Here is a 25,193-nt window from a genome sequence, read left to right as displayed (position 1 = left end):
AGAGCAGATGTTGATGGGACAGGAGCCCTGCGGGGCTGTCAGGGACCTGCAGCTTGCAAGGTGCTCTGCTCTCCCTCAGGTGCTCTCGGAGAGATCCAATCGTAGCTGGGCACCTCAGGGCACAAGTGGCACTTCCTGTTCATGGGCACACAACTGATGTCTGCCTGGAAAGGGGCACAGGTGTTAATACATGTTTGCTTTTGTGTCTACAAGCAAATCTCAATTATCTGGGTCTTTTGAGTACTTCTTAGAATTGGCAAAGTATTCCTGCCAAGAGAAGGAATTTCCTGGATTTCCTGGATTCTTCTACTGACGGCAGGAGAAGGAATACCCATCTTCCCCTCTACTCTTGTCACCAACATTCAGTCTAATATGTCATGACCCTCTTCCTTTAGGTGTTTCCAGCTCTCCTGTTTAAATGGCCATGTTTAAGGACGTCTTCATTTAGAGCAGCTGATCTATGTCCTTCCCTTCTGTCCCAGTTTTCTTCCTGAAGCTGTTTTCTGACCATTCCAATGAGTCTCCCTTGAATGGCTTCATGCTTTGACCTTAAGGGAGTTTCCTACTCTTTCAGAGGTTTAAATAACTCCTTAGTCAGCATCTTAGTTGTAGTTTTATCTATTCTATCACCTCTTATTATGTCTTTGTCTAAAGTCATTCCTTTATGGCTATCCCTTGTGGATGATGGACATGTCAGATATTGCTGAGATGTCACAAGTAACTGAGGGAAGTGTTTTGATGTTTATTAAATTTTATCATGGTCACAATTTTTATGTTGGCCATAAAGATAAACCTTTCTGTGTCTCTGAGTCTCACCAGTTCCTGGTCCCTCAAAGGACAGAAACCTGATGAGTTGTGGTTTCCACTCTGGGGGCTGCACTTGGACCTCCCTCCATCCCTAGAGCAGAGCTCCCTTGTCCCACAAAGTCCCTGGCAATGCAGGGATGAAGGAAACCAGACAGGCTGTGAGGATCAGGGGGACGGCAGACTCAGGGAGAAGAATGACTTTTACATTTGATGGAGCTGTGCCTCCCCTTGGGTTTGTTGGATGACAATGAATGAACATCCCTCTGTGTCTTGGGCAGCTCCTTCTCCGAGAAAAGCAGGTGGGAGTTGGAGCCAAGGAGCTGAAAGCTGCAGGTGCAGCCTGGGCTGGAGGGAGCTCAGATCTGCACAAGGCTGCTCTGAGTGCCAGGGCTTGGATGGGGGAAATGGTGGGGTGGGAGTAGGGACAGAGTCTGATTGATTGTCAGCCATGAAGGGTCTTGATTTTCATATCTACTAAAATTCATGAGGAGATACTTGGATTCAATGTCAATTGGAGATTGCACATAGCAATTAAAAAACCCAGGAAAACAAAACTAAATAGGACCTAAAAAAATCTTCTCGCTGTCGTTTTAAATATCATGCCTTTACTTTGAATATGCTACTGAGATCTACCTAACCACAAAAGATTTGAAAATTAAAATCCAATTATTCCCAGAGGCTTGGCTAGTTAGGTGTTCTGAATGCTAATGAGCCCTGGGACACTGAATTGCTGCACTGAAGAGCTAAAGGCTGAACAAGCCTCTGGAGCAGGAAAATTCAGCAGCAGCCTCCAAGTTGCTGAGGATGTCAGCAGCCCCCACTGAGGCCATCCCTGCCCAGAGACTGTGGGGGAATGGGCAGACAAGGAGAGCGTCCCTGGGGCTGGGGCAGAACAACTCAGAGGCACTAGTGGCTCCAGCTGGGCAATGGAGTATGGAATGTGGCTGGGAAAGCCCTGCCTGGGCTGGGCCAAGCAGGACAGACAAGCCCTGACTCCCATCCCCCAAACAACTCTCTCAAGGAGACATTTTAAAGGAATTACAATTGTTCTATACTTTGGTCTTATGTACTAGAGAAATACCAACAAGAGATTCTCAGGAGCTCAAAACAACTTAACAGCCTTGACTGGCAAATTTAGAAAATCAGAGAAACTTTGGCAAAAGGATTAATATGACATTCAGTCAATAAAAAACACTTCTCAAAGCATTGACTTGGCCCATTCAACTTCACAAACTCTAAACCTGTTCAATTTTAAGTTAATCAAAATTTGCAAGAGGACACGTATAGAACAAGTAGACACAGAAAGAGAGAAAAATAGGATTTAGAGAAGTGCACACACAGCTACCAGCTCCTGGATTCCAGTGGTGTTCAGCTAGAAATTTCAAGAGGAGGTAGTGCCAAGATGTGTTCTTGCCTTTTGGTCAGCTCTCAATACCCCTGGATCTCCCTGGGCCCTTCCCCCAGGTGGGACTTGGGCTCATTTGGTCCCTCAGGAGCTGGGCTGGGGCTGCAGAGGTGGCTGTGGAGCATTGCCTGTGCTGTGCCAGGGACTGGCAGACACTGCTGGGCTGGGACGGAGGCTCTGGGGGGATTGGGGTTCCAGGGCAGTGCTGGGTTTACAGGGCAGGGCAAGGATGGACCTGCTTCTTCCTCCCCCACACACAAAAATGTTTCCAGCCAACAATCTCCTCCAGTCTCTCACAACAGGGAATGCTGGAGGTGGAAATAGCAATTCAGGTCGTCTGCACTTGGCTGAGAAGGGCAGCTCTTTTCTATAGGAAAGAAAGCACACAGCCCCAGTATTTGGAAGGCAGGTGAGAGCCTCACTAGGGCAAGGCCCGCCAGACTTGTCAGGAATGGCAGATTCTGTCTGGGAGCAGTCTTTGGATTTAAGGAAATTTGGAGGTGGAATTCCAATCTCAGCCATGGGCACCTGGAGAAGCCGGACAGTTCTTTTCCATGGGAAGGAAAGCACAAAGGCTTTCCACAATGTCACATGACTCCTCTATTCCATGAGCCCTGCAATGTCACAATGGACCTTTGGACCCTGGAGTTTGCAGCGTCACAATGGTCTCATTAGGCTCCACAGTGTCACAATGGACCATTGATGACAGGAGGTCCCTCTGTGTCACCTTGGAGCTTTGGTTCCACACAGCCCTGCAGTGTCACAATGAACCTTTGGTTCAATGGAGTTCCACAATATCACCATGGCCCTAAGGTTCCATGCATCCTTGCAGCATCACAATGGTCTCCTTTGGTTGCCCAGTGTCACAATGGACCACTGATGACACGAGGCCCAGCAATGTCACAGTGCTCTCCATGATTCCATGAGGCTCCACAGTGTCACAGTGGTCCTTTGGTCTCACAGAGCCCCACAGTGTCACAATGGTCCCTTGTTCTCACAGAACCCCGCAGTGTCACAATGGTCCCTTGGTTCCATGGCCCTGTGCTGCTGCATTCCCCCCTCCCCTTCTCAGGCCGCCCTGCCAGCTGAGAAATGCTCCTTGGGCCTCGGCCTTGGCCAACAGCCCCTGGGCTCAGCTTCTCTGCAGCTCATCACAAACACTGTCTGCTCCAGGCACTGCTGCTGCCCAACCAGCTCCTGGTTTCTGTAGGAGCAGCCCTGGGAACTGTTTTTGTTCCCTCAGTGGCACAACATCCCTGTTCTCACACTGCCAAAGAAAGCTGTTGATGCCAAGTGTGGCCAGGATGAGCCATTGCTGGGACTGAAGCCCCTCTCTTGGGGCCCTGCAAACAGCGCTCCAAAAGGAGCCCTTGGAGCTCTCCTGGTCCAGCGACTCCCTCTGAGTGGGGCCTCTCCCAGCCGGGAACTGTCCCGTTTGCTGCACTTGGGGATCCTGAACAACGACGGAGCCTGGGCCAATCCCCCCACTCCTCCAGGATCAACCCTTCACCCACTGGGGAGATGCCAAAGGATCCACAGGGAGCATTCCCTGCCCTCAGGGGAATTGCTCACAGTTGCCTTGCAACAGTTGCCTTGACTCTTTGTGTCTGTGTGCACACAGGAGTGTCTGTGCTGGGGAAATGTGGCAGAAATGCTGCTCTCTGAGGGGTTGGAGTGCCTTGGATAGCTGAGCCAGTCAGGCCTGTAAGTTAGGTTAAGTCACAAGGTTTAAGCTAAGTTAAATGCTGCTAAGAGTTCTTCTTTTGCTAAGTTGTTATGTTTAATATAAGTTAAGTTGAATATTGTTAAGTGTTATTCCTCTGTTAAATTGCTGAGTCATAGGTTATAAGTTAGGTTACATACTGTTAAGCTCTGTTCTTTTCTAAATTGTGAAGTTGAAGGTATCCGTTAAGGTTAAGGTATCAGTTAAGTCCTGTTAAGTTTGAGCTCTGTCAACCTTTTTGGCCGTATTCCTTTTATCCTTGCCCTCACTGTCCTTGTTTCACACAGACGCACAGGGACAGTTCTGGATTCATTTCTGGTTTGGTTGCCTGGATTCTGTTTGGTTTTGTTGTTGCTTTGTTTCCTTGCTGTGCCTGAAGTGTCCACTCAGGAGCAAAGTGACTCTTGCCAATGAACTTTGTGGTGCTATCCCTTAATATTAAATCTGGTTTTTGCTGCTCCCTTCCTGGGGATTTTTTCAGTGCTCTCAAGGCCTCATTGGTAGCAGGGTGAAGGAGCCCTGGCCCAGGCTCTGGCCCTGGGGAACACGGGGACGCTGCCGGAGTGTCCCTGTCCCCCTGTGCCACCCCCAGGGCCCCGGCCCCCTGTCCCCGTGTCAGGCTCTGGGGTCGATCTCGTGGAACATCCTCTGGGGGAGGCTGCGGGGCCGGGGGCGGGGGGACCCGGGAGGACCGGGGACCCCGCTGTGCACGAGCAGGGTTGGACTGCTCTGGGGGGAGCTGTGAGGGGGGCCGGGGCAGAGTGACCTCCCCAGGGACATCATACCACCCCTGTGATGTCACACAGCCCCTGTGATATCACACAGCCATCTGTGATGTCACACAGCCATCTGTGATGTCACCCAGCCCCTGTGACATCACACAGCCATCTGTGATGTCACACAGCCCCTGTGATATCACACAGGCATCTGTGATGTCACACAGCCCCTGTGACATCACAGCACATGCTAAGATGTCACGAATCCCCCTTGTGATGTCACAGAGCCAATGCTGGCATATCACTCTGTGATGTCATACAGCTGCCTCCTGGGATGTCTCAGAAGACACTGTGATGTCACAAACTCACCCAGTGATGTCACTGCATGTTCTCTGATGTCACAGACTGTTCTGTGATGTTACTCAGACACCCAGTGATAGCACAACCCACTCTCTGATGCCACAACGCCACCCTCCATGATGGCAGAGTCTGCTCTATGGCGTCACATCCTACCCTATCATGTCCATGCCACCTCTGTGATGTCACAATCCCCTCAGTGAATGTCACACAATCCTCTCTGCGATGTCACACTGCCACTCTGTAATGTCACAGCACACACTCTGACCTCACAGCCAGCCCTATGATGTCATACAGCCATGCCATGATGTCACAGCCTGCTCTGTGATGTCACACAGTCCCCTCTATGATGCTGTAGCTGCTCAATAACCTCACACAACAAACTCTGTGATGTCATAGCCCAATCTGTGACCTCACACAGCCCACTCTGTGCTGTCACACAGCCCCTTGCTGACATCCCAGCTGCTCTGTGCCTCTATGACACAGCCCCAGAGGTGCTGCTGTGACACAGCCCCCTCTGGGCCATCCCACAGCCCCTGCCAATGCTGAGCCCCTGTGAGCTCTGTCTCTGCCCTGCTGGTGTCCCTGAGGGTCCCTGGCAGTGCCCCAGCCCTGCTGGGCTGTGCACAGGAGCTGCTCCTGGCCAGAGCTGTCTCTCTGCAGCGCTGCCCTTGCCAGGAGCTGCCTCTGGGCCAGGAGCCCAGCCCAGCTCAGCAGCACAGACACAGCGCAGGGACTTTAGTAACCCTCTGGGGCTTTGGTGCTCTTTGCATCAGACCCAGTCCCTCAGAGTGTACTCAAAGAACTTCTCAAGAGCTCAAAGTGAGATTGAAACACTGAAGTTTCTTGTACTTTAAAGAGATCCCTGTGAGGGACAGGACTGAGAAAGTGTCCCTGGGCTCCAGGTAGAGCAGAATACTGGAGGCAGTGATGACAGCTGGGGACAAACAAGGCAAAGGTGTTTCTAGTGCTTAGCACACCTGGATGTGTTTGAGGAATGCAAAGGGCCAAGGCCTGAGCCCCAGCCCCTGGCCAGGCAGATCCTGTCCCTCCCTCCTTGCTCAGGGCTCTTCCCAGGATGGGCAGTGGCATGTGGGAATGGGCAATGGCAAGGGCAGGAGCATGGGGCGGCCCCTGCCAGGCTGCTGAGCAGGGACAAGGAGGCAATGAGGCCCCAGGCCTGCAAGGGTCACTTGTCCCCTCGTGGCCTCAGGCCCAGGCCCAGCAGCCATGGCCAAAGTGCTGCCCAGGTTGGCTCTGGCAGGGCTGTCTTGCAGCTGCTGCCCATCCCTGTGCCCTGTGCAGCCCAGGCTGTCCCACGGTGTCCCTGCCCTGTGCCTCTGTCCCTGCAGGCTGTCGGCATCCCCCGGCTGCCCCACCGGGCTGGCCCTTCCCTTGCTGACAGCTCTGCCTCCTGCCTGCCTCTTCCTGCCCACACAAAGCCTTGGGCTGCTCCAGGCTCCTGCTGGGGACATGCTGCACCACAGCCCTGCCTTGCCAGGGAAATTCCTTTCTCCTGGTGCCAGTCTGAGCCTCCCAAGCTGCACTTGGCATTAATTCTTTCTCTCTCTGGCTGTTTTCCACTATGTCAAAAGAATCCACCATCACTGAAATCGCTCTTTAAACACTCTCCTGGCTCTGCTCCATTGTCCTCAGTCTCCACCCCACTGAGCACAGAGCTCCTTTGTCCCTATACAGTGCTCATGTGCCCAAGGCCTCCAAATCCCTCCTTGGGACACGTCTGGGCCCTCTCCAAGGTGTTTCCAAATGAAAACATTCAGCTCATAGTCTAAGAAAAGCACCAGAGGACAGGGCCAGCCTGACCTGTCTGTCCTGGCTCCTTTTGTCTGGGACCAATCCTTGGATATACAGAATTTGGGAGGCCAAATTCAAATTTTGGCCATGGTCCGTGGACAAGAAGGCTGGTTCTTTTCCACAGGATAGAAGGAGCACAGCCCCAGTGTTTCCAGGACAGATCAGAGGCCAAGGCCAGCCAGAGCTGGCAGGTTTTATTTTGTGAGATACCCTTGCAAATAGGAATTTTTTAGGGAGAGTACCAATTTTGGCAATAGGCATCTGAAAAGGGGGACAGTTCTTTTCCATAGCAAGGAAAGCATGGAGCCCCAGTGCTCCAGGAGCTGATGAGAGGCAGCCTTTGACATCCCAAGATCAGCCACAGCTGTCACGTGGCCCCTGGGAGGCCAAGCAAGCCAGAGCTGTTCCATGTTCCCTGGGTTCAATGGGGACCCACAGTGTCCCAATGGTCCCTTGCTTACAGGTGGCCCTGAGGTGTCATAATGCCTCCTTGGTGACATGAGACCCTGAAGGGTCACAATGGTCTCCAAGGTTCCATCAGGCTCCACAGAGCCATAATGGCCTCTGGGTCCATGAAGCCCCGCTGTGTCACCAAGGCCCCTTCGTTCCATGGGCTCCAGTGGTGCCACAATGATCCCCTTGGTTCCATGGGCTCCAGTGGTGCCACAATGATCCCCTTGGTTCCATGGGCTCCAGTGGTGCCACAATGATCCCCTTGGTTCCATGGGCTCCAGTGGTGCCACAATAATCCCCTTGGTTCCATGAGGTCCCCACAGTGTCCCAGGGATCTCCATGGGAAGGAAAGAACCCAGCCCCAGTGTTGCAGGGGCAGCCACCAGAGGCCAAGGCCAGCCAGACTTGATGGTACAGGCAGATTTTGCCTGGGAGCAACCCTTGGATATTAAGAATTTAAGAGGTGGAATCTCAGTTTCAGCCATTTCTGCATGGATAAGAAGGACGGTTCTTTTCCATAGGAAGGAAAGCACCGAGCCCCAGTGTTTAGACAGCAGGGGAGAGGCACCCCCAGGAGCCCAAGGGCAGCCAGACCTCTCTGTCCTGGTAGCTTTCACTTGGGAGCAATCCTTGGATGTACTGAGCTTTGGAGGTGGAATCCCAATTTTGGCCATGGTCAAGATGGGTGGTTTTTTCCAAAGGAAAGTAAAGCACAAAGTCCAAGTGTTTTGGAAGCAGATGAGACGTGGCCACCCTCAGGCCAAGCCAGCCACACCTGTCTTTCCTGGCACCTTTTGTTTAGGGTCTTTCCTTGGACATTGGGCAATTTGGAGGTGGAATCTCAGTTTTGGCTGTGGGTGCCTGGACAGGAAGAAGAGTTCTTTTCATTAGGAAGGAAAGCACAGAGCCCTAGTGTTTCAGAGGCAGATGAGGGCCAGCCCTCAGGAAGTCAAGGCCAGCCAGACTTGTCAGTCCTGGCAGCTTTTGTCTGGGAGCTATCCTTGGATATAAGGAATTCCAGAGGCAGTTGCCCAATTTTGGCCATGAGTGCCTGGTCGAGATGGATGGTTTTTTCCCATAGGAAAGAAAAGCATATGGTCCCAGGGTTTCAAAGGCAGATGAGAGGTGGCCCCAGGTAGCCAAGGCAGCCAGATCTGTCTCTCCTGGCAGATTTCATCTGGGAACAATCTGTGCATGTAAGGGAATTTGGAGAAGAAATCCCAGTTTTGGCCATGGGCCCCTGGAGGAGGATCAGGACAGTTCTCTCCCATAGGAAGGAGAGCCCAGAGCCCCAGTGCTTCAGGGGCAGGTGAGGAGCAGCCCTCGACATGCCAAGGTCAGCCAGACCTGTCCAGCAGCCCCTGGGAGGCCAAACTCGCCACATCTGCTCCCTGTCCCGTTGGTTCCATGGGGCCCCACAGTGTCCCAATGGTCTCCTTGATTCCACGAGTCCCTGCAGTGTCACAGTGTTCTCCTTTCTTCTGCAGTGTCACAACGGCCCCTTGGCTTCCCTGAGCCCTTGCAATGTCCCCATGGCCCCTCAGCTCCCTGTGGCCTCGCTGTGTCACAACGGCTCCTTGGTTCCATGGGCCCCACAGCTTCATCCTTGGCCCTTGGTTCCATAGGGGGCCTGAGTTTCACAATGGTCCCCCTGATTCCGTGAGGCACCAGAGTGTCACAATGGTCTCTTTGCTCCCATGAGGTTCCATAGTGCCACCATGGTGTCCTTGGATCTGCATGGTCACAATGGCCCCTTGGTTCCATGAATTTCTGGACTGCCAGCAATGGTTTCTTTGCTCCAGAGGGGCCTTGATGTGTCACAAGGGTTCCATGGTTGCGGTTTGTGTCTCATCCACACTGAAACCCCAGCAGTTGGTAGCCATGTGCATTTCTTTCTATAGAGCTTCTGTCCTCCTGTCTTTCTGTCTTCTCCTTCTAATGCTCTTGATATGGAACATTTTTTGGTACCTCAACAACTGAAGTGGTTAAATGTTTCCAGGTGCAACGGGCTGAGTTAAGGAAGTTACTGCTATGGTGTTTTATGTTGAATTAGTTGTTTTATTAAATCTTTTTCCAAAGTTTCTTGATTTTCTGTACTTTGCCAGTAAAATGTTGTGTCATTTTGACCTCTTGAGAATATATGGTTGGTGTTTCTCCTGTGCACCAAACTCCAGTAAAGGAACCTTTGATTATTGTGAGAAACGACTGCTGACTTTGAAAAATTTAAAAGGTTTATTCAATCTTAACAAAAATGACAACAAAAGGACTAAATAAGGAAGAACAGGCCTGGGAGCTTCCCTCGTGGCTGCCTACCATGTGCCGGACTCATCCTCAAGATGGACGCTCTGCCTTTTATACCCCGAGGATTGCATCAGCCAACCCTGGCCCCTCCCACAGTCTGTCAGTCAACTCTTCTTTGCTGTTTATTGGTGGAGTCTGCTTTCTTGCAGCTTGATTGGAGGGTCAGGTCGTGTCATGCCACGCCCCCTCCCCAAGGAACAAGCTTTTGTACTCACCTTCTTTCCACTTGTCCTGGATGGCTCAGGCTGTCTGATGGTAACAATAGGGGGAAAGGGGACTGTGGGGAGAACAGAGGACATCTAAACAACAGACTGCAATAACGTAATCACACATAAATAAAGCTTCTCTTAATATTGACACAGTATTCATCCCTTAATTGCGAGAGCCAATCATCTCATTAGCCATCTGTAAGACAAAGGGACTAAAATCACCGTTAAAAGGCTTGGTTCAACCTAAAATTACCCAAAGAGACCTAAAATCCAACCATACAGGCCTAAAATCATCCAAAGTGATCTAAAATCCACCTTAAAACTGCCCAGTTTATCCTAAAACCACTCAAACAGGCCCAAACCACCCAAATGGGTTTATATCATCCAAAGGGATCTAAAATCCACCCTCATTGCAGGGGCTAATGGTAATCCCCTGTCCTGATCGTATCGCCTGTCCTGATCATAATCTTTATTACGCCCATGAGCGGCGTTAGCCTGCTGGGCAGCCTTTTTCTCAGCCTGAAGCTTTACCATCTCATTGTGAACCACCCTCCATAACTTACCTAACTTCTTGGCAGTTTTATCGCCCTCTAAAGTAGCCTCCCATAATAAATCACCAAATTTACTCCACTCCGTTAACTCGTGAACCATATGGGGGTTAATAAAAACTCCCCTATTGTAGCCATAAGTCAAAAGCCCTGGTGAATCCTTTTGCAAATCTATCCCCTTAACCTGCCTTTTTTGTAAAAAGGCAGTAAATGAATCATATGCTGCTTGCCTTTCGATACCTAGATCGTCAGTGCTGTTGCAGCCTCTTCAAGGTCCGTGCAGCATGTATCGGTCGGGCTCGCCTGTACGACACCCGAGGCACGATGCGTCCCATCTTCTTTTTTATCCGCTTTTTTTTTCCTTTTCTCCACGTTTTCTGCCGTCCCGGCTGCTTCTCAAGACCCGAGCCGTATCTTCACTGCTCCGTGGTGCGTTGCCATATCACAATCGGGTGTCACCATTTGAGGAAGCGAAGGGAGTCGGCCACATCCTTATTGATGAGCATCAAACTCCGATTTATTGATCCAGCTTACACACTTTTATAGTAGTGTTAATGAAGTTCATACATATTGCAAAACCCGAGCTCATTATTGGCTACAGATTACACACCAACCCCTCCTTTTGTTGTCAATATCTGTGGTTTCTTGTTGAGACTAACATTTGCTTTTCTCATCCTGTTGTTGACTTGTTATTGACTGTTCTCAAGACCTTCATGTTTTCCATCATGTTTTTTCTCATCACTTTACTCAAGGACACGGTGTTTATTGTTTAAGGAAAAAGCCTGAGAACTTGCTGCTTACAGCTGCCTTTTACTTTCTAACCAGCTGTATATTTTCATGGCCCCTCTATAAGCCATGTCTGAACAAAATTCTGCAACAGTTGTTTTCAGTGGGATTCAGTTGTTTTGAGGTAACCCTCTTTGCTTTTGGAGCACAAAGAGATGGAAAACACTGCCCAAAATCCCCCCACAGAACCCACAAATCCTCCAGAATATTGTCCCTAAACCATCAATTCTCCCTTAAAAACCTCTGAAATTGTGGAACTTTAGACATCTTTGATCAATTTATTTCATTTAACCCTGTTTTGGCTGTTTTTAAGGGATGAAGATGAAGCAAAAGAAAACTGAGGCCAAACCAAAAGGAGAGAAGCAGCCAGGTGTGTTCCCAGCATGGATCACAAGGAATGTAAGTGACCAGGGCGGTGCCCAAAGTGCCTCCTCCAGTGTGGGATGGAGCAGAAGCAGCGCACGAAGCTCTTCCCGCACTCGGGGCACTCGCAGGGCTTCCCTTAGTGGTGCCTCCGTTGGTGTTGGGGCAAGTGAGAGCTCTGTGAGAAGCTCTTCCCACACTGGGGATACCCATAGGGCCTCTCCCCAGTGTGGATGCGCCGGTGCCTGATGAGGTGGGAGTTGCGCTGGAATCCATTCCCGCACTCGGGGCAGTGGAAGGGCCTCTCCTCTGTGTGAATCCGATAGTGCTGGAGGAGATGGGAGCTGGTCTGAAACCCCTTCCCACACTTGGAACACTTGTAGGGCCTCTCCCCAGTGTGGGTCCTCTGGTGCGCAATCAGGTGGCAGCTATGGCTGAAGCTCTTCCCACATTCTCCACACTCGTAGGGCCTCTCCCCGGTGTGTATCCTCTGGTGCTTGATCAGCTCAGAGCTCCACCTAAAGCTCTTCCCGCAGTCCACGCACGGTTGAGGCTTCTCCCCATCATGGAGCACCAGCTCCGAGCTCTGGCTCCATCTCCGGCCACCTTCCCGGCCCAGGCTGGCTCTTTCCCCCTCAGATCCCTGCCAGCTGCGTTTGCAGCCCCTCCTCGTGCAGCATCTCCAGGGCTTTTCCTCCCTGTTGGCTTCCTGCGCCGTGGAGCCGCTCAAAATGGCCTCTTCCACCAGGTTCTGCCGCGGGCATTTGTCCTCCCTGCTCTCCATGCTCAGCTCCTGCTCTGGGGGAGGAAGGACAACGACAGGATGGGATTTGTCTCCGTGCCACAGGCAAGGGCAAGGAGATTCCCCCAGGGCTATGCTGCAGCCGGGGCCGTGCTGGGCTGGAGATGGAGCAGCACAGAGGGGAAAGGGGCACTGACGTCCTCCTCACCTGCCTCAGTGTCCCGGGGCATCTTCCTCTTCCTCGCAGCATCCCAGGGCTTGGCAATGGGAAATCCTGGTTTGGGGAAAACAAGGGATGAGCACAGTGAGTTTGAAGGTCCCTCTGCACCAGTCCATCTCTACAAGTCACTGGACATCTGGGCTCCAGAAAACCTCCGAAACACCAAGATTCAGCCCTGAAAAAGCCTCCCAGGTCCCTCACCTCTGGTGTTACAGTGTTGCCCCTTGTCCCAGCTGCTGGGGTCATGTTTGGATTGGGGGTCCCCTTCTCCTTGGTGCCCGCCCTGCCCAGGCTGCTGGGAGACCCAGCGATCCCAAAAGTTCCCTGTTTTCCATCTCCCCGCTTTGGGATGCCGGGGCTGTTTGAGCTTCCGGGCTCCCTTCTCCCCTCATTCTCTGCTCTGGGCTGGGCTGCAGCGCATGGTTCCATCTGCTCAGCCTTGATCCGCCTCTGTCCCGCCTCTTCCTCTTCCTCCCGCTCCTCCTGTTCCATCCCCTCTCCTCCTCCTTCTCCCTCACCCCACCTCCTTCTCCTCTTCCATCCCTCCTCCCCCTCCTCTTTCCCCACCTCCTTCTCCTCCTTTGTCCCTCCCTTTCCCTCCCTCCTCCTCCTCCTCCCTGACCCTCCCTCCTTCTCCTCCGTCTCTCCTCCCATTTTACCCCTCCTCCTCCTCCTGCTCCTCCCTAACCCCACCTACTCCTCTTTTTTCCATCCCTTCTCGATCTCCTTTATCCCTCCTCTTCCATGCCATCCCTGTATTTCCAGTCCCGGTCCATGTGATCCCAGTTTGGTGGGATCCCATTCCATAGAATCTCAGAGCAGTTTATCCCAGTGTGTATGGCCCGGATCCATATGGTGCCAGTCTGTGCAGTCCCAGTCTGTAGGATCCCAGTCCAGGTTATCCCAGTCTGTAGGATCCCATTCCATATAATCCCATTTCACAGGGTTCCAGTTTATACAGTCCCAATCCCTATTTGGTCCCATTCCAGTTTATCACAGTCGTTTATCCTTTTCCGTAGGATCCCAGTGCAGGCTATTCCAGTCCAGTTTATCCCAGTCCATAGGATCCCAGTACCATATAATCCCAGTCCATAGGATCCCAGTCTGGGCTATCCCGTTCCAGTTTGTCCCAGTGCATAGGATTCCAGTCTCTCAGGCATCCGCTGAGTGGGGAACTGGGATAACTGGTGAGCACAGGATGGGGTGGGGGGGGGAGGGAACTGGCATAACAGGAAAAATGGGATAAGAGGGGAACTGGGATAATGGGGGGAACTGGGAGAGTGGGATAATGGGGAACTGGGATAATGGGAATTCTGGGATAATAGGGAGAGTAATTGGGATAATGGGAACTGGGATAACTGGGATAATGAGGAGAGTGGGGTAATGGGGATACTGGGATAATGGGGAACTAGGATAACTGGGATAACTGAGATAATGGGGAACTGGGATAATGTGGAACTGGGATAATAGGGAACTAGGAAAACGAGAATGCTGGGATAACTGGGGAAACTGGGATTACTGGGATGATGGGGAAACTGGGATAATGGGGAGCTGGGATAATGGGGAAACTGGGATAACTGGGAGAGTGGAATAATGGGATACTGGGATAAATGTGGGGAAACTGGGATAATGGGAGTACTGGGATAATGGGAGTACTGGGATAACAGGAAAATTTGCAATATCAGAATAATGGGAATTCTGGGCTAACAGGAATACCGCAACAAATGGGAATTTTGGGATAACAGGGACACTGGGATAACAGGAATTCTGGGTTAACAGAAACTCCAGGATAATGGGAATTCTGGGGTCAAGGGGAAATTTGGGATAACAGGGAAATTTGAGATCATGGGAATTCTGGGATAACAGAAATTCCAGGATAATGGGAAGCTTGGGATAACAGGAATTATGGGATAATGGGGAAATTTTGGATAATAGGAATTTTGGGATAATGGGAATTCCAGGATAACAGAAATTCCAAGATTATGGGAATTTTTGGATAATGAGGAAATTCGGGATAACAGGGAAATTTGGGATAGCGGATCCCACTCCATATGATCCCAGTTCCTATTTGATCTCAGTCTATATTTAATCCCAATCCATATTTGATCTCAGTCCATATCTGATCCCAGTCCCTATTTGATCCCAGTCCATATTGCCCTGCACACATTGCTAAAGTCTGGAATTCCAGCTCCCAGACAGGAAAAGATGTTCCCGCCCTTGAAGGCAAATGGAGCAAAATCCTACAGAGACATTTCCCTGCCAGCCTTCAGGACTTCAGCTCCTGGGACTGGGAATTAAAATAATAATTGGGAAATAATAAATAATCAGGGGAGGGTCTGTGGGGACAGAGGGGGCAATTAAATCAGGGCAGGGTCAATTAAATCAGGGCAGAGTTGTTGGTGGTCACTGGGGCAATAAATCAAAGGAGGGTATTTGGTGGTCCCTGAGGCAATTAAATATAGGGAGGATCTCTGGGGGTGCCTGGGTCAATTAAATCAGGGGAGGATCTATGGTGGTCCCTGAGTCAAGGGAGACACTGAGAGAGAAACAAAGCAGGCAAAGAGAGGCAGGTGAGAAAAGGGGACACAAACACAATCAGCTGAGAAGGTGGCACTCTGCAAACAGAACTGCAACGGACTGAACATGAACGGGAGAGAAATCAGTAAGTCTGAGAATTTTATTTGCTATCAAATGCATCCCACACACCCAGCTCCACACAATCCTCATCCCACCGCTCTAACTGAGATCCCACTTCTCCCAATCTCCTCCCAGCCCCATCTTACTTAGGTGGCTGAGGAATCAAGTGAGTTTGGTACGGCACTGAGTTTTTTTGAGGTTAGATTGAGCCCTTTAGGGTAAGATTGAGTTGTTTTCACTGGGATTTCAGTGGTTTTCAGGTGACAGATCCATCTCTCTTGACTTTTGGAGTGCAAAGAGATAGAGAAGCTAGAAACATTAGGGCCAAAACAAAAGTAAAAGCTGCCAGGTGTGTTGCCAACATGGATCACAGGGAATGTGAGTGACCAGGACTGTGCCCAGAGTGCCTTCTCAAGTGGGGGATGGAGCTGGAGCAGCGCACGAAGCTCTTCCCGCACTCGGGGCACTCGCAGAGCTTCCCTTAGTGGTGCCTCCGTTGGTGTCGGGTCAAGTCAGAGCTGCTGGAGAAGCTCTTCCCACACTGGGGACACTCGTAGGGCCTCTCCCCAGTGTGGATGCGCCGGTGCTTGACGAGGGTGGAGTTGTGCTTGAATCCCTTCCCGCACTCGGGGCAGCGGAAGGGCCTCTCCTCTGTGTGAATCCGATAGTGCTGGAGGAGATGGGAGCTGGTCTGAAACCCCTTCCCACACTTGGAACACTTGTAGGGCCTCTCCCCAGTGTGGGTCCTCTGGTGCGAGATCAGGTGGGAGCGCTGGCTGAAGCTCTGTCCACACTCCCCGCACTCGAAGGGCCGTTCTCCAGTGTGGATCCTCTGGTGCTTGATCAGGCTGGAGCTCCCACAGAAGCTCTTCCCACACTCCCCACAGTCATAGGGCTTCTCCTCAGTGTGGATTCTCTGGTGCTTGATCAGGTTGGAGCTCAGGCTGAAGCTCTTCCCACACTCCCCACACTCATAGGGCTTCTCCCCAGTGTGGGTCCTCTTGTGCACAATCAGGTCGCAGTTCCACCTGAAGTTCTTTCCACACTCCACGCACGTATGGGGCTTCTTCCCATCATGGAGCCGCTCATGGAGCACCAGCTCCGAGCTCTGGCTCCATCTCCGGCCACCTTCCCGGCCCAGGCTGGCTCTTTCCCCCTCAGATCCCTGCCAGCTGCGTTTGCAGCCCCTCCTCGTGCAGCATCTCCAGGGCTTTTCCTCCCCGTTGGCTTCCTGCGCCGTGGAGCCACTCAAAATGGCCTCTTCCACCAGGTTCTGCCACGGGCATTTGTCCTCCCTGCTCTCCATGCTCAGCTCCTGCTCTGGGGGAGGAAGGACAACGACAGGATGGGATTTGTCTCCGTGCCACAGGCAAGGGCAAGGAGATTCCCCCAGGGCTGAGCTGCAGCCGGGGCCGTGCTGGGCTGGAGATGGAGCAGCACAGAGGGGAAAGGGGCACTGACGTCCTCCTCACCTGCCTCAGTGTCCCGGGGCATCTTCCTCTTCCTCGCAGCATCCCAGGGCTTGGCAATGGGAAATCCTGGTTTGGGGAAAACAAGGGATGAGCACGTTTGTAGGAGCGTTGAGGGGTAGGATGGTTGGGACGGACAGAGACGAGAGATCTCTGCAGCCAGGGCGTGGAAGTTGCGGTTTATTGCAAAGGGCCTGGGTGCAGGGCCCTGCTTGGAGCTGCCAGCCACAGGTCGGAGCAGGCCCGAGAGAAGAGAGGGGTAGAGAGGATGAGAGGGTGAGAGAGTAAGAGGGGAAGAGCGTAAGAGAGTAAGCTTCCCGTTACAATACAATAAATCTTCTTCTCTGTTGAATATTCTATTTCTCACTAACCGATCTAGTACAAGATACAAATCCTAGAGCATTTACATACAGCCTGTAAGAATCATTACATCATGATACTGTGTTACATTTTAAACCCTAAAAACATTGCTTTGGACCCCTTCTGCTGAGCTAGTAGGGTCTGCTCTGACCCCTGGGTCTGTCTGCACACAGAGGGAATTGTTTCAACAAAAGGGGATTACCTTCAGCCAGGCCACACCATTGTTTTCCAGTTGTTCACTAAGGTATCTCAAAGCTTGCTTCCATCTCAATCTTGCTTAGAGTTTCAATATTCTCAAATTCTTTTGCCAGACAATCATATTTATGAGGCTTCCCTGTTTCATCTTCCCCAACACATGTTCAGTTTGAATGTCCCTCTGCCCGAGTCCGTCTCTACGAGTCACTGGCCACGTGGGCTCCATAAAAACCTCCCAAACACCAAGATTCAGCCCTGGAAAAGCCTCCCAGGTGTTCCCTGTCCCTGGTCCCTCCCCTCTGGTGTTCGGGGGTTCCCCCCTGTCCCAGCTCCTGGGGTCATGCTTGGATTGGGGGTGCCCCTTCTCCTCGGTGCCCACCCTGCCCTGGCTGCTGGCAGTCCCAGCAATGCCAAAAGCTCCCCCCTCTTGGCTCTCCCCATTTTGGGATGCTGGGGCTGTTTGGGCTCCCGGGCTCCCTTCTCCCCTCATTCTCTGCTCTGGGCTGCAGCGGCTCCAAGGAGTCCCCCCTGCCCCTCTCTAGGCTCTTGAGGCTCCCGCCAATGGCGGCGCTCCCCCCTCTCTGGGCTCCCCACTTTGGGCTCCTGGGGGACACAGGGCTCTGCTCCTCCAGGCTGCCTCTGCCGGCACCACCACCGGCACCCCCCGATGTCCCCCCGAGGGGCCTTTTCCGCTCAGCCTTGGACTGCTTCATTCTCCAAACATCCCCCAAAAAAACCCAACCCAGGGACCCCCCGGGATATCTGGGCTGAGCTCCGCCCCCCCCCCATCGCCGCTCACCTGTGCGTTGTGGGGGGCGATGATCCCACGGGTGGGGGCTGCGAATTCAAGGAAGGCACGACTGAGTGCTTCTTTCTCTTTTCCTTGATGCTCCTACGTCCCTCCTCTTCCTCCCTCTCCTCTTTCATCCCTCCTCCCCTTAACCCCGCCTCCTTCTCCCCCTCCATCCCTGGCCTTCCCTCCCTCCTCCTCCTCCCCCAGCAGCAGCCGCACCCTTGGTCCTGCAGCCCTGGCAGCCCGTGGCAAGAGCGGGGATGGAGCCGGGACAGGTCGGGATGGGCAGCGCGGGGCTCTCGGCTGCTCCAGCCGCTGCGGGCGGGGGGAAGCCGGCCCGGGCCAAAGGAGAGGCAAACTGGGCAAACTGGGGCCTGCACATCCAAACTGGGCTTTGCTGGGGACCCTGCCTGGCCACTGCCAGCCCTTGGGGCTCCTCTCGGCACATCCGCCAGGGGGGAACGCACACAGGGCTGGGGGATCCCAGCAGAGGCAGCACTGCCAGGGACTGGGCTGGACTGGGATCCTACTGGGAGTAACTTGGGCTGTACTGGGTTTATACTGACATCCTACTAGGATCGTACTGGGATTGTACTGGGTTTGTGTTGATATTATACTGGGAACATACTGGGAGTGGCTGGGATTGTACTGTGTTGGTACTGACATCATACTTGGATCGTACTGCCATGCCAGGCCAGCATGTGATCGCACTGATGGACACTGGGATCATACTGGGATCATACTGGGAGTGAGCAGGAGCCTGCGGCAAGCAATTGAGACCATGTTAGCGGCAAATGGGATACACTGGGAGTGACTGGGACTATACTGAGGATGACTGGGAGTAGCTGTGAGCAAGTGGGGACATGATAGGAGCAACTGGGAGGAACTGGGAGTGACTGGCTGCATGCTGGGGGTGATTGGAAACTGCTGGACTTCAACTGGGATCATGCTGGAGGTGACTGGGATCATACTGGCAGTGAGTGCCACTACACTGAGGCTGACTGGGAGTGCTCGTGAGCAAATGGGATCATACTGGAAGGAAGTGGAAAGATGCTGAAGGGAACTGGGGTACACTGGGAGATACTGGGAGTGACGGGAAGGAAAGTGAGGGTGAAAGAGAGCAACTGGAACCATGTGGAGCACAACTGGTTCATACTGGCAGGGACTGGGAGCACACTGGGATCATCTTTGGATCATACTGGGAGGGACTGGACTAATACTGGGAGTGTCTGAGAGCGACTGGAAACACACCCTGCACATCATCCCCCATACTGGGCCTGACTGGGAGCAACTGGGAGCATGCATGGAGCAAATGGCATCACACTGGGACTGACTGGGCTGATCTAGGAAGCAACTGGGAATCATGCTGGATGCAGCTGGGACCATACTGGGAGAGACTGGAAGCAACTGGGATTATACTGGGACCACACTGGGAGAGCAGGCATGTGACTGGGATCAAACTGGAGCTTACTGGGATCATATTGGGGTTGAAAGGGAGCAACTGGGATCACACTTTGGGCTACTGGGAGCAAGTGAGAGAGACTGGAATGATGCTGCAAGTAAACTGGAGAAACTGGGAAGGACTGAATGCATGTTGGAGGCAACTGGGATATTCTGGGCATGACTGGGGGATCATACTGGGAGAACTGACACCTTACTGGGGCCACTGGCAGTGCCTGGAAATGACTACAGACATGCTGGGGGCAACTGGGATATACTGGGAGTGTCTGTAACCATCCTGGGGGGACTGGAACCACACTGGGAACAACTGGGACCATGCTGGGGAGAACGGGGCCCACACTGGGGGCAACTGGGAGTGAGTGGGTATAGTAGGAGTCCTAGTAAAATATATGTATTGTACAAGTGGCCGTGCCCCAATCCTAATTGTAAATGGGCCGCAGCTGTGATGTCCTTAATTGGGTGGCTGCTGTGGCTAATGAAGATAACTGGGATAAAAGGGAGTGGGTTGGCCGTGCAGGGAGAGTCTTGGAGGAGCCCTGACCAAGAAGCAGGAGCAACACTGCTGTGAAGAGCTGTGTGTGGGAAGAGCACCCTGAAGGTATGGGACTCTAGAAATATAACAACAGCAATAGAAGATAGGACAGCCGAGAGCTGCGGCAGCCTGAGAGCTGGGACTCTAGAAATATAATAACAACAACTGGGACCATGCTGGGAGGGACTGGGATCATCTGGGGAGTGACTGGGACTAGAGCAGGGACAACTGGGTTCAACTGGGACCATACTGGGAGTGTCTGTAACCACACTGGAGTGATGGAAGCACACTGGGAACAGCTGGGCCCATGCTGGGAGCAACTGGGATCACAGTGGGAGCAACTGGGATTAGACTGCAAGTGACTGGGATCATACTGGGATTACACTGGGAGTGAATGGAACCTGACTGGGGCTTACTGGGAGCTACTGGGCCCATGTTGGGAGGAAAATGTGACACACTGGGAGCAACTGGGATCGGCTGGAAGGTTCTGGAACCATGCTGAGAGCACTGAGACTATAACTGGGGCAACTGGGATCATACTGGGAGCAACTGGGACCACCCTTTGAGCAACAGATGGAAACTGGGATTGTGCTAGAGGAAACTGGGAGTAACTGGGAAAGACTGGGATCATTCTGAGGTAACTAAAACCTACTGGGAGTGTCTCTGACCATACTGGGGGGACTGGAACCACACTGGGAACAGCTGGGATCACGCTGGGAGCAACTGGGACGATGCTGGGGTGTCGGAGGAAGGAGACCCAGACACCAGTTGGTTCATCCAAGTCCAATTTATTGATCGAATACGGCGGGTTAAATATAGTTCTTAATAAGCTTCATACATATTGCAAAAGTTGAGCTCAGGATTGGTTAGTTACATATCAGCAACTACACCTACTTCTACATTCTTGTGCTTATTCTTCTGTTACATTCTGCAGATATTCAGGACTAATCTCACCTCCCTTTCTTCATGTTGCAGCAAGGTCATCCGGCATTCTTGCTTGTCAGCAGTCACTGAATCAGAGACTGCTGATCTCCCTTTCAAGCTTAACCAGCGGCATTATGTCAGGATGGCCTTTCTCTCTTAACCAGTTATTAACCAACCTCTCCACATTTCCCCCGTTTTCTTCTTGAGCAAGGAGATTAGTTTGCCAGGTTTTTGCTATCATACGGCTGACCATGTTTCGAGTACAATTAAAGACACAAGGCAAAATAAGCAAAAACAGTAAAACTACACCCAGTAGTTTTATAGCATAGATCATAAGGTTCCTCAGCCATGGCCCAAGTCCTAAGTTTTTAAGCCATTTGTCAATTCCTAAACCTTCTTCTTCCTTGAGATTGTGAAGTCCTTGTTGCAATTCTTTTATCTTAGTGTGAATGGACACCGAATGATCAGACAGATTCATACAACACATTCCCTCAAATTCTTCACATCCATGCCCTTGTGCTAAGAGCAAAAAGTCTACAGCAGCTCTATTTTGTAAAACAATATGGTTAACACTTTGCACATCTGCAGTCATCATATCCAGAATTTGGGATGTCTTGTTCAGCTCATCTCTTGCCCAGCACCCTAATTGCTTTGCTAAATTTATAGCCTTATTGGCAGATCCTCCTGGTAAAATAGTTGAAACTACTACTTGCCTGAATGTACCCCAAAACTTTGGATCTCCTATCTGGCTGCAGTCCAAGTCATGTATACTATGCTTTTTCCTGTTTGATGTTTACCTCATTTTTCCTCAGGAGGAGAATGCAAAGAGGTGTTAAGTGATTGGATTAGTAAGCATTGGTGATAGCCATCACTCTGACCTGCAGTATACCCTTGCTGCACTGGCAATGTGATGTTTGACATGTTAGACATACATAAAGTTCGATTATTTATCAAACCGCAAAATTCTCCTGGAGACCACACCGGAAGTCCTACCAGGCATGTTCAAAATGGGTTAGTAACTCTCCAAGACTAAGACAAAGCGATGATTGATTAATTTGATTAGCAAGTGTTACCCATAGATTTTCTCTTGGCTGACTGAAACGTGTTATCCCTACTGCTTCACTTGCTACAGCATTGAGCAGTATAATAAAAACAAACCTCATTTTTCTTTCTGCTTTCTCTGTTTTTCCTTTCTTCGTTGTCTTTTCCCTGGTTTGTTAGAATGTCTATTGTAAGGCTGAGTCAATTTTTGAATGCACTGGTCTAATTCCAAATCAGCATCTTTGCTTACAAGTATAGCATCAGGTAGGTTTAAAAGCAAATCAGCTTTACAGCGAGCTGCTATGATGTGTGAGGCACTAGTAATTTCAAGCTCTCTAAGTGCTTGCTGCAACTTCCATCTAATATATGCTATAACCACTTGTTCTGCACTCTCAAAAAGCTCCAATCCTGCCCTTCCTGGCAGGCCAGTACTTTGTTCAAGAGCTCTAACCCAGACAAAATCTGGAATCCACTTCCCGAAACAAGGTCCACACCATAAATTTGCTATTGTCTTTTGTGAGTACCAATAAATCTTATTACAACCTGCACAAAGCAAAGCTATCCATGCATAGCACTTATCAGCATCCCTTTTGCAAACATAACAAGGAAGTGAATGTAAGTAAGGACCAGTATAAAAATCTGTCTCTTCGACCCAATGCAACCAATTTAATGGTGGTGATTGCAAAGCCTCTTCACCTTTCTTACTATATACAGCTACCAATTCAAGCTCCTTCTTTAATACAAAATGTATCTTATCTCGTAATCGCTGTTCTTGTTCTTCAACACCTATAGCATGCCACGAAGCAGGGTCCCATGGAGCTACAGCATCCCATAAGGCAGGGTCCCATAGATGTGAAATTGCCCTAATCATAGAAAGCTAATTAGCAATCACTAATAGCCTTATTTAGATGAGGTCGTTCCCTATCTTACCTTCTTTTTCTTATCTGTTTTCAGTTTTGCTGCTCCTAATTTCACTGGTCCTGTTACTTGCAAACTTAACTTTTCAATGCAGCAGTCTAGTGCTCTTTCAGGATTCCCTCTGAAGGGTCCTACAATAGAACGTTGCGTTAAAGGTACTAATTTTCTACACCTTACAGAGACTATACGTGATTTACTTTGAACCTCAATTCTATTTACAACACATTGTACTTCCCATTGATAATAAGCAAGAATTTTCTGTTCAGGAGACTCATAAAGATTTAAAGCTATATATGCATTTTGCCCTGTTTGTCTCCTTAATTCATCTTGCCAGCTTTTACCCCACGTGTGCTCATGCTCACAAGTGTGACACCACAAATCCCATAATAATGATTGTTCTATCCAAAAAGTTCTATCACAACCCCCACAACGTAGGGCTATCCAGGCAGCACAGTGTGGATCATGACAGTCAAGGCAATGTTCCTTTGCTGGATTTGTTAAACGAAAAGTTGATAATGAGTCAATAAAACCAATCAGCTCCTGGGCTGTCCGATAGTGACGTGTCAGTGCTTTGTCCAACACTTTCGAGTGTCCCTTCAACTGTAACAGTAGTGGTCGTAGGACTAGAAACAGTTTCTTCCCCAGTCACTCCCTGTCCTCTTCCGTGAGGTGGTCCACCAGAGGCTGCATCAAAAACAGGTTTAGTCCACTTAGCATGCACCCACAAAGGCCCTGTAGGTGAGGAAACACAAAGATATCCCCGACCCCAGTATAATACTTTTGCAGGTTTTTCCCATAATCCTGTAGTCGGGTTTTAATTTCCTGACCTGACCTCGGATGATGTTTAATTGCAGGAGGGATATCGTCTTCCCCAAAAATACATAAATGATTGATCACATACAGAACCTTAGCTAAGCATGATTGTGGGTCCTTTATATCTTGATGCTTTTCAATATACTGCTTAAGGGTACCATTTGCTCTTTCCACTATTGCCTATCCAGTAGGAGAGTGTGGAATACCTGTCACATGCTTAACAGACCACTGATTCAAGAATTTCTGGACCCTAGCACTCACATAAGCTCGACCATTATCCATTCTGATACTCTTTGGGACTCCCATGACAGCAAAGCAACTTAACAGGTGCCTGATAACATGTGTAGCTTTCTCCCCTGCTTGAGCCGTAGCCCATATGTAGTGACTATATGTATCTATAGTGACATGCACACACTTAACTTTACCAAATCTAACTATTTGTGTAACATCCATTTGCCATTTCTCATTTATTTCTAAACCTCGAGGATTAACTCCAATGCCTAAACCTATTCCACCATTATGATAACTACATGTTGGACATGCTCTAACAATAGCCTTAGCTTCTGACAAACTCAGCTCAAAGTGCTTTGCCAATCCTTTTGCATTTTGATGATATTTACTATGTGCTTCTCTGGCCAATGTATGCTTATCAAAAGGACAAGAGTTATCAATGGGTAGGGTAACCAATTTATCTGCACGTTCATTCCCTTCTCCTAAACCTTCAGACCATTTATGACTCCCAATATGAATCACAGAATACACTGCATTTCTCTCTCGTAAAGCTTTCCTTAATTGTATCAATAACTCATACAATCATTTATTATTCACTTCCTTAATTGCTGCTTCCTCTATTTGTCTGACTACTCCTGCAACATACATAGAGTCTGTGACCACATTTAAAGGCTCCTGTAAGTTGGACACTGCCCATACTGCTGCTAACAATTCCAAAGTTTGTAAGCTATCTGCAGGGTCTGCTGTGAGAAGTTGATGCTTCCATTGTCCTTTTTCTTGCCAGGTGACAGCAGCACGCCTTGATTTCTTTCCTGCATCTGTAAAAGCTGTAATAGCTCCTGTATCCAATAATCCATGAAAGGGTTATGCTTTGATGCCCATGGGTAATTTCCACTTTTTGTTTTGGTCTATTTTGTAAATCCACAGTTAAAAGTGTAACACCAGTAGAGCCAAAACCCTTTTCATCCCACGTTTGTCCAGTAAATGATGGTATACCAGATGTCATTTGTGATAGTGGTATTAATTGTGCAATGCGTTGTCCTTTTGTTATTTTAATAGGAGGATAAAGGGTGTAAACCATGATTTGTATTTCCCCTGTATAATCCGCATCGATAACACCAGGTAATACAAATAATCCCAGCATAGTTATTGAAGAACGTCCTAATAACAATGCTCCACATCTTTATCCATTTAATATAAGAGGACCCTTTACTCCAGTTTGTATTCTCTCAGGCCGGTTCGTCATTAGTGTGACGTCTACTGCTGCTGATAAATCCAAATCGAGGCTCTCTGCTGTTGCTGGTTGCAGGCAGGAGGTGACAGCGATGTTGCGTCGGCAGCTGGTGTCTCCGATGTCACGGCGGTTCTTATGTC

The 25,193-nt window shown here is 50.3% G+C and overlaps 1 protein-coding gene across 1 annotated transcript; it reads right to left on the bottom strand.

The window, feature by feature from the left end:
* Positions 1-15,061: 15,061 nt before the first annotated feature.
* On the bottom strand, positions 15,062-18,072 carry LOC128946055 (zinc finger protein 154-like). Its single transcript, XM_054289985.1, has 3 exons — positions 17,906-18,072; positions 16,555-16,928; positions 15,062-16,402 (listed from the first exon to the last, which is right to left on the bottom strand). Exons 1-3 carry the CDS (start codon positions 18,070-18,072, stop codon positions 15,564-15,566), a joined length of 1,380 nt encoding a protein of 459 aa, XP_054145960.1. The 3' UTR covers positions 15,062-15,563.
* Positions 18,073-25,193: the final 7,121 nt, after the last annotated feature.

The sequence above is a fragment of the Melozone crissalis genome, unplaced genomic scaffold (genome assembly GCF_028551555.1).
Source record: "Melozone crissalis strain CALT ecotype California unplaced genomic scaffold, PUWL_Pcris_2 ptg000073l_1, whole genome shotgun sequence".
Lineage (NCBI taxonomy): Eukaryota > Metazoa > Chordata > Aves > Passeriformes > Passerellidae > Melozone > Melozone crissalis.
This window is presented reverse-complemented; position numbering and strand designations above follow the sequence as displayed.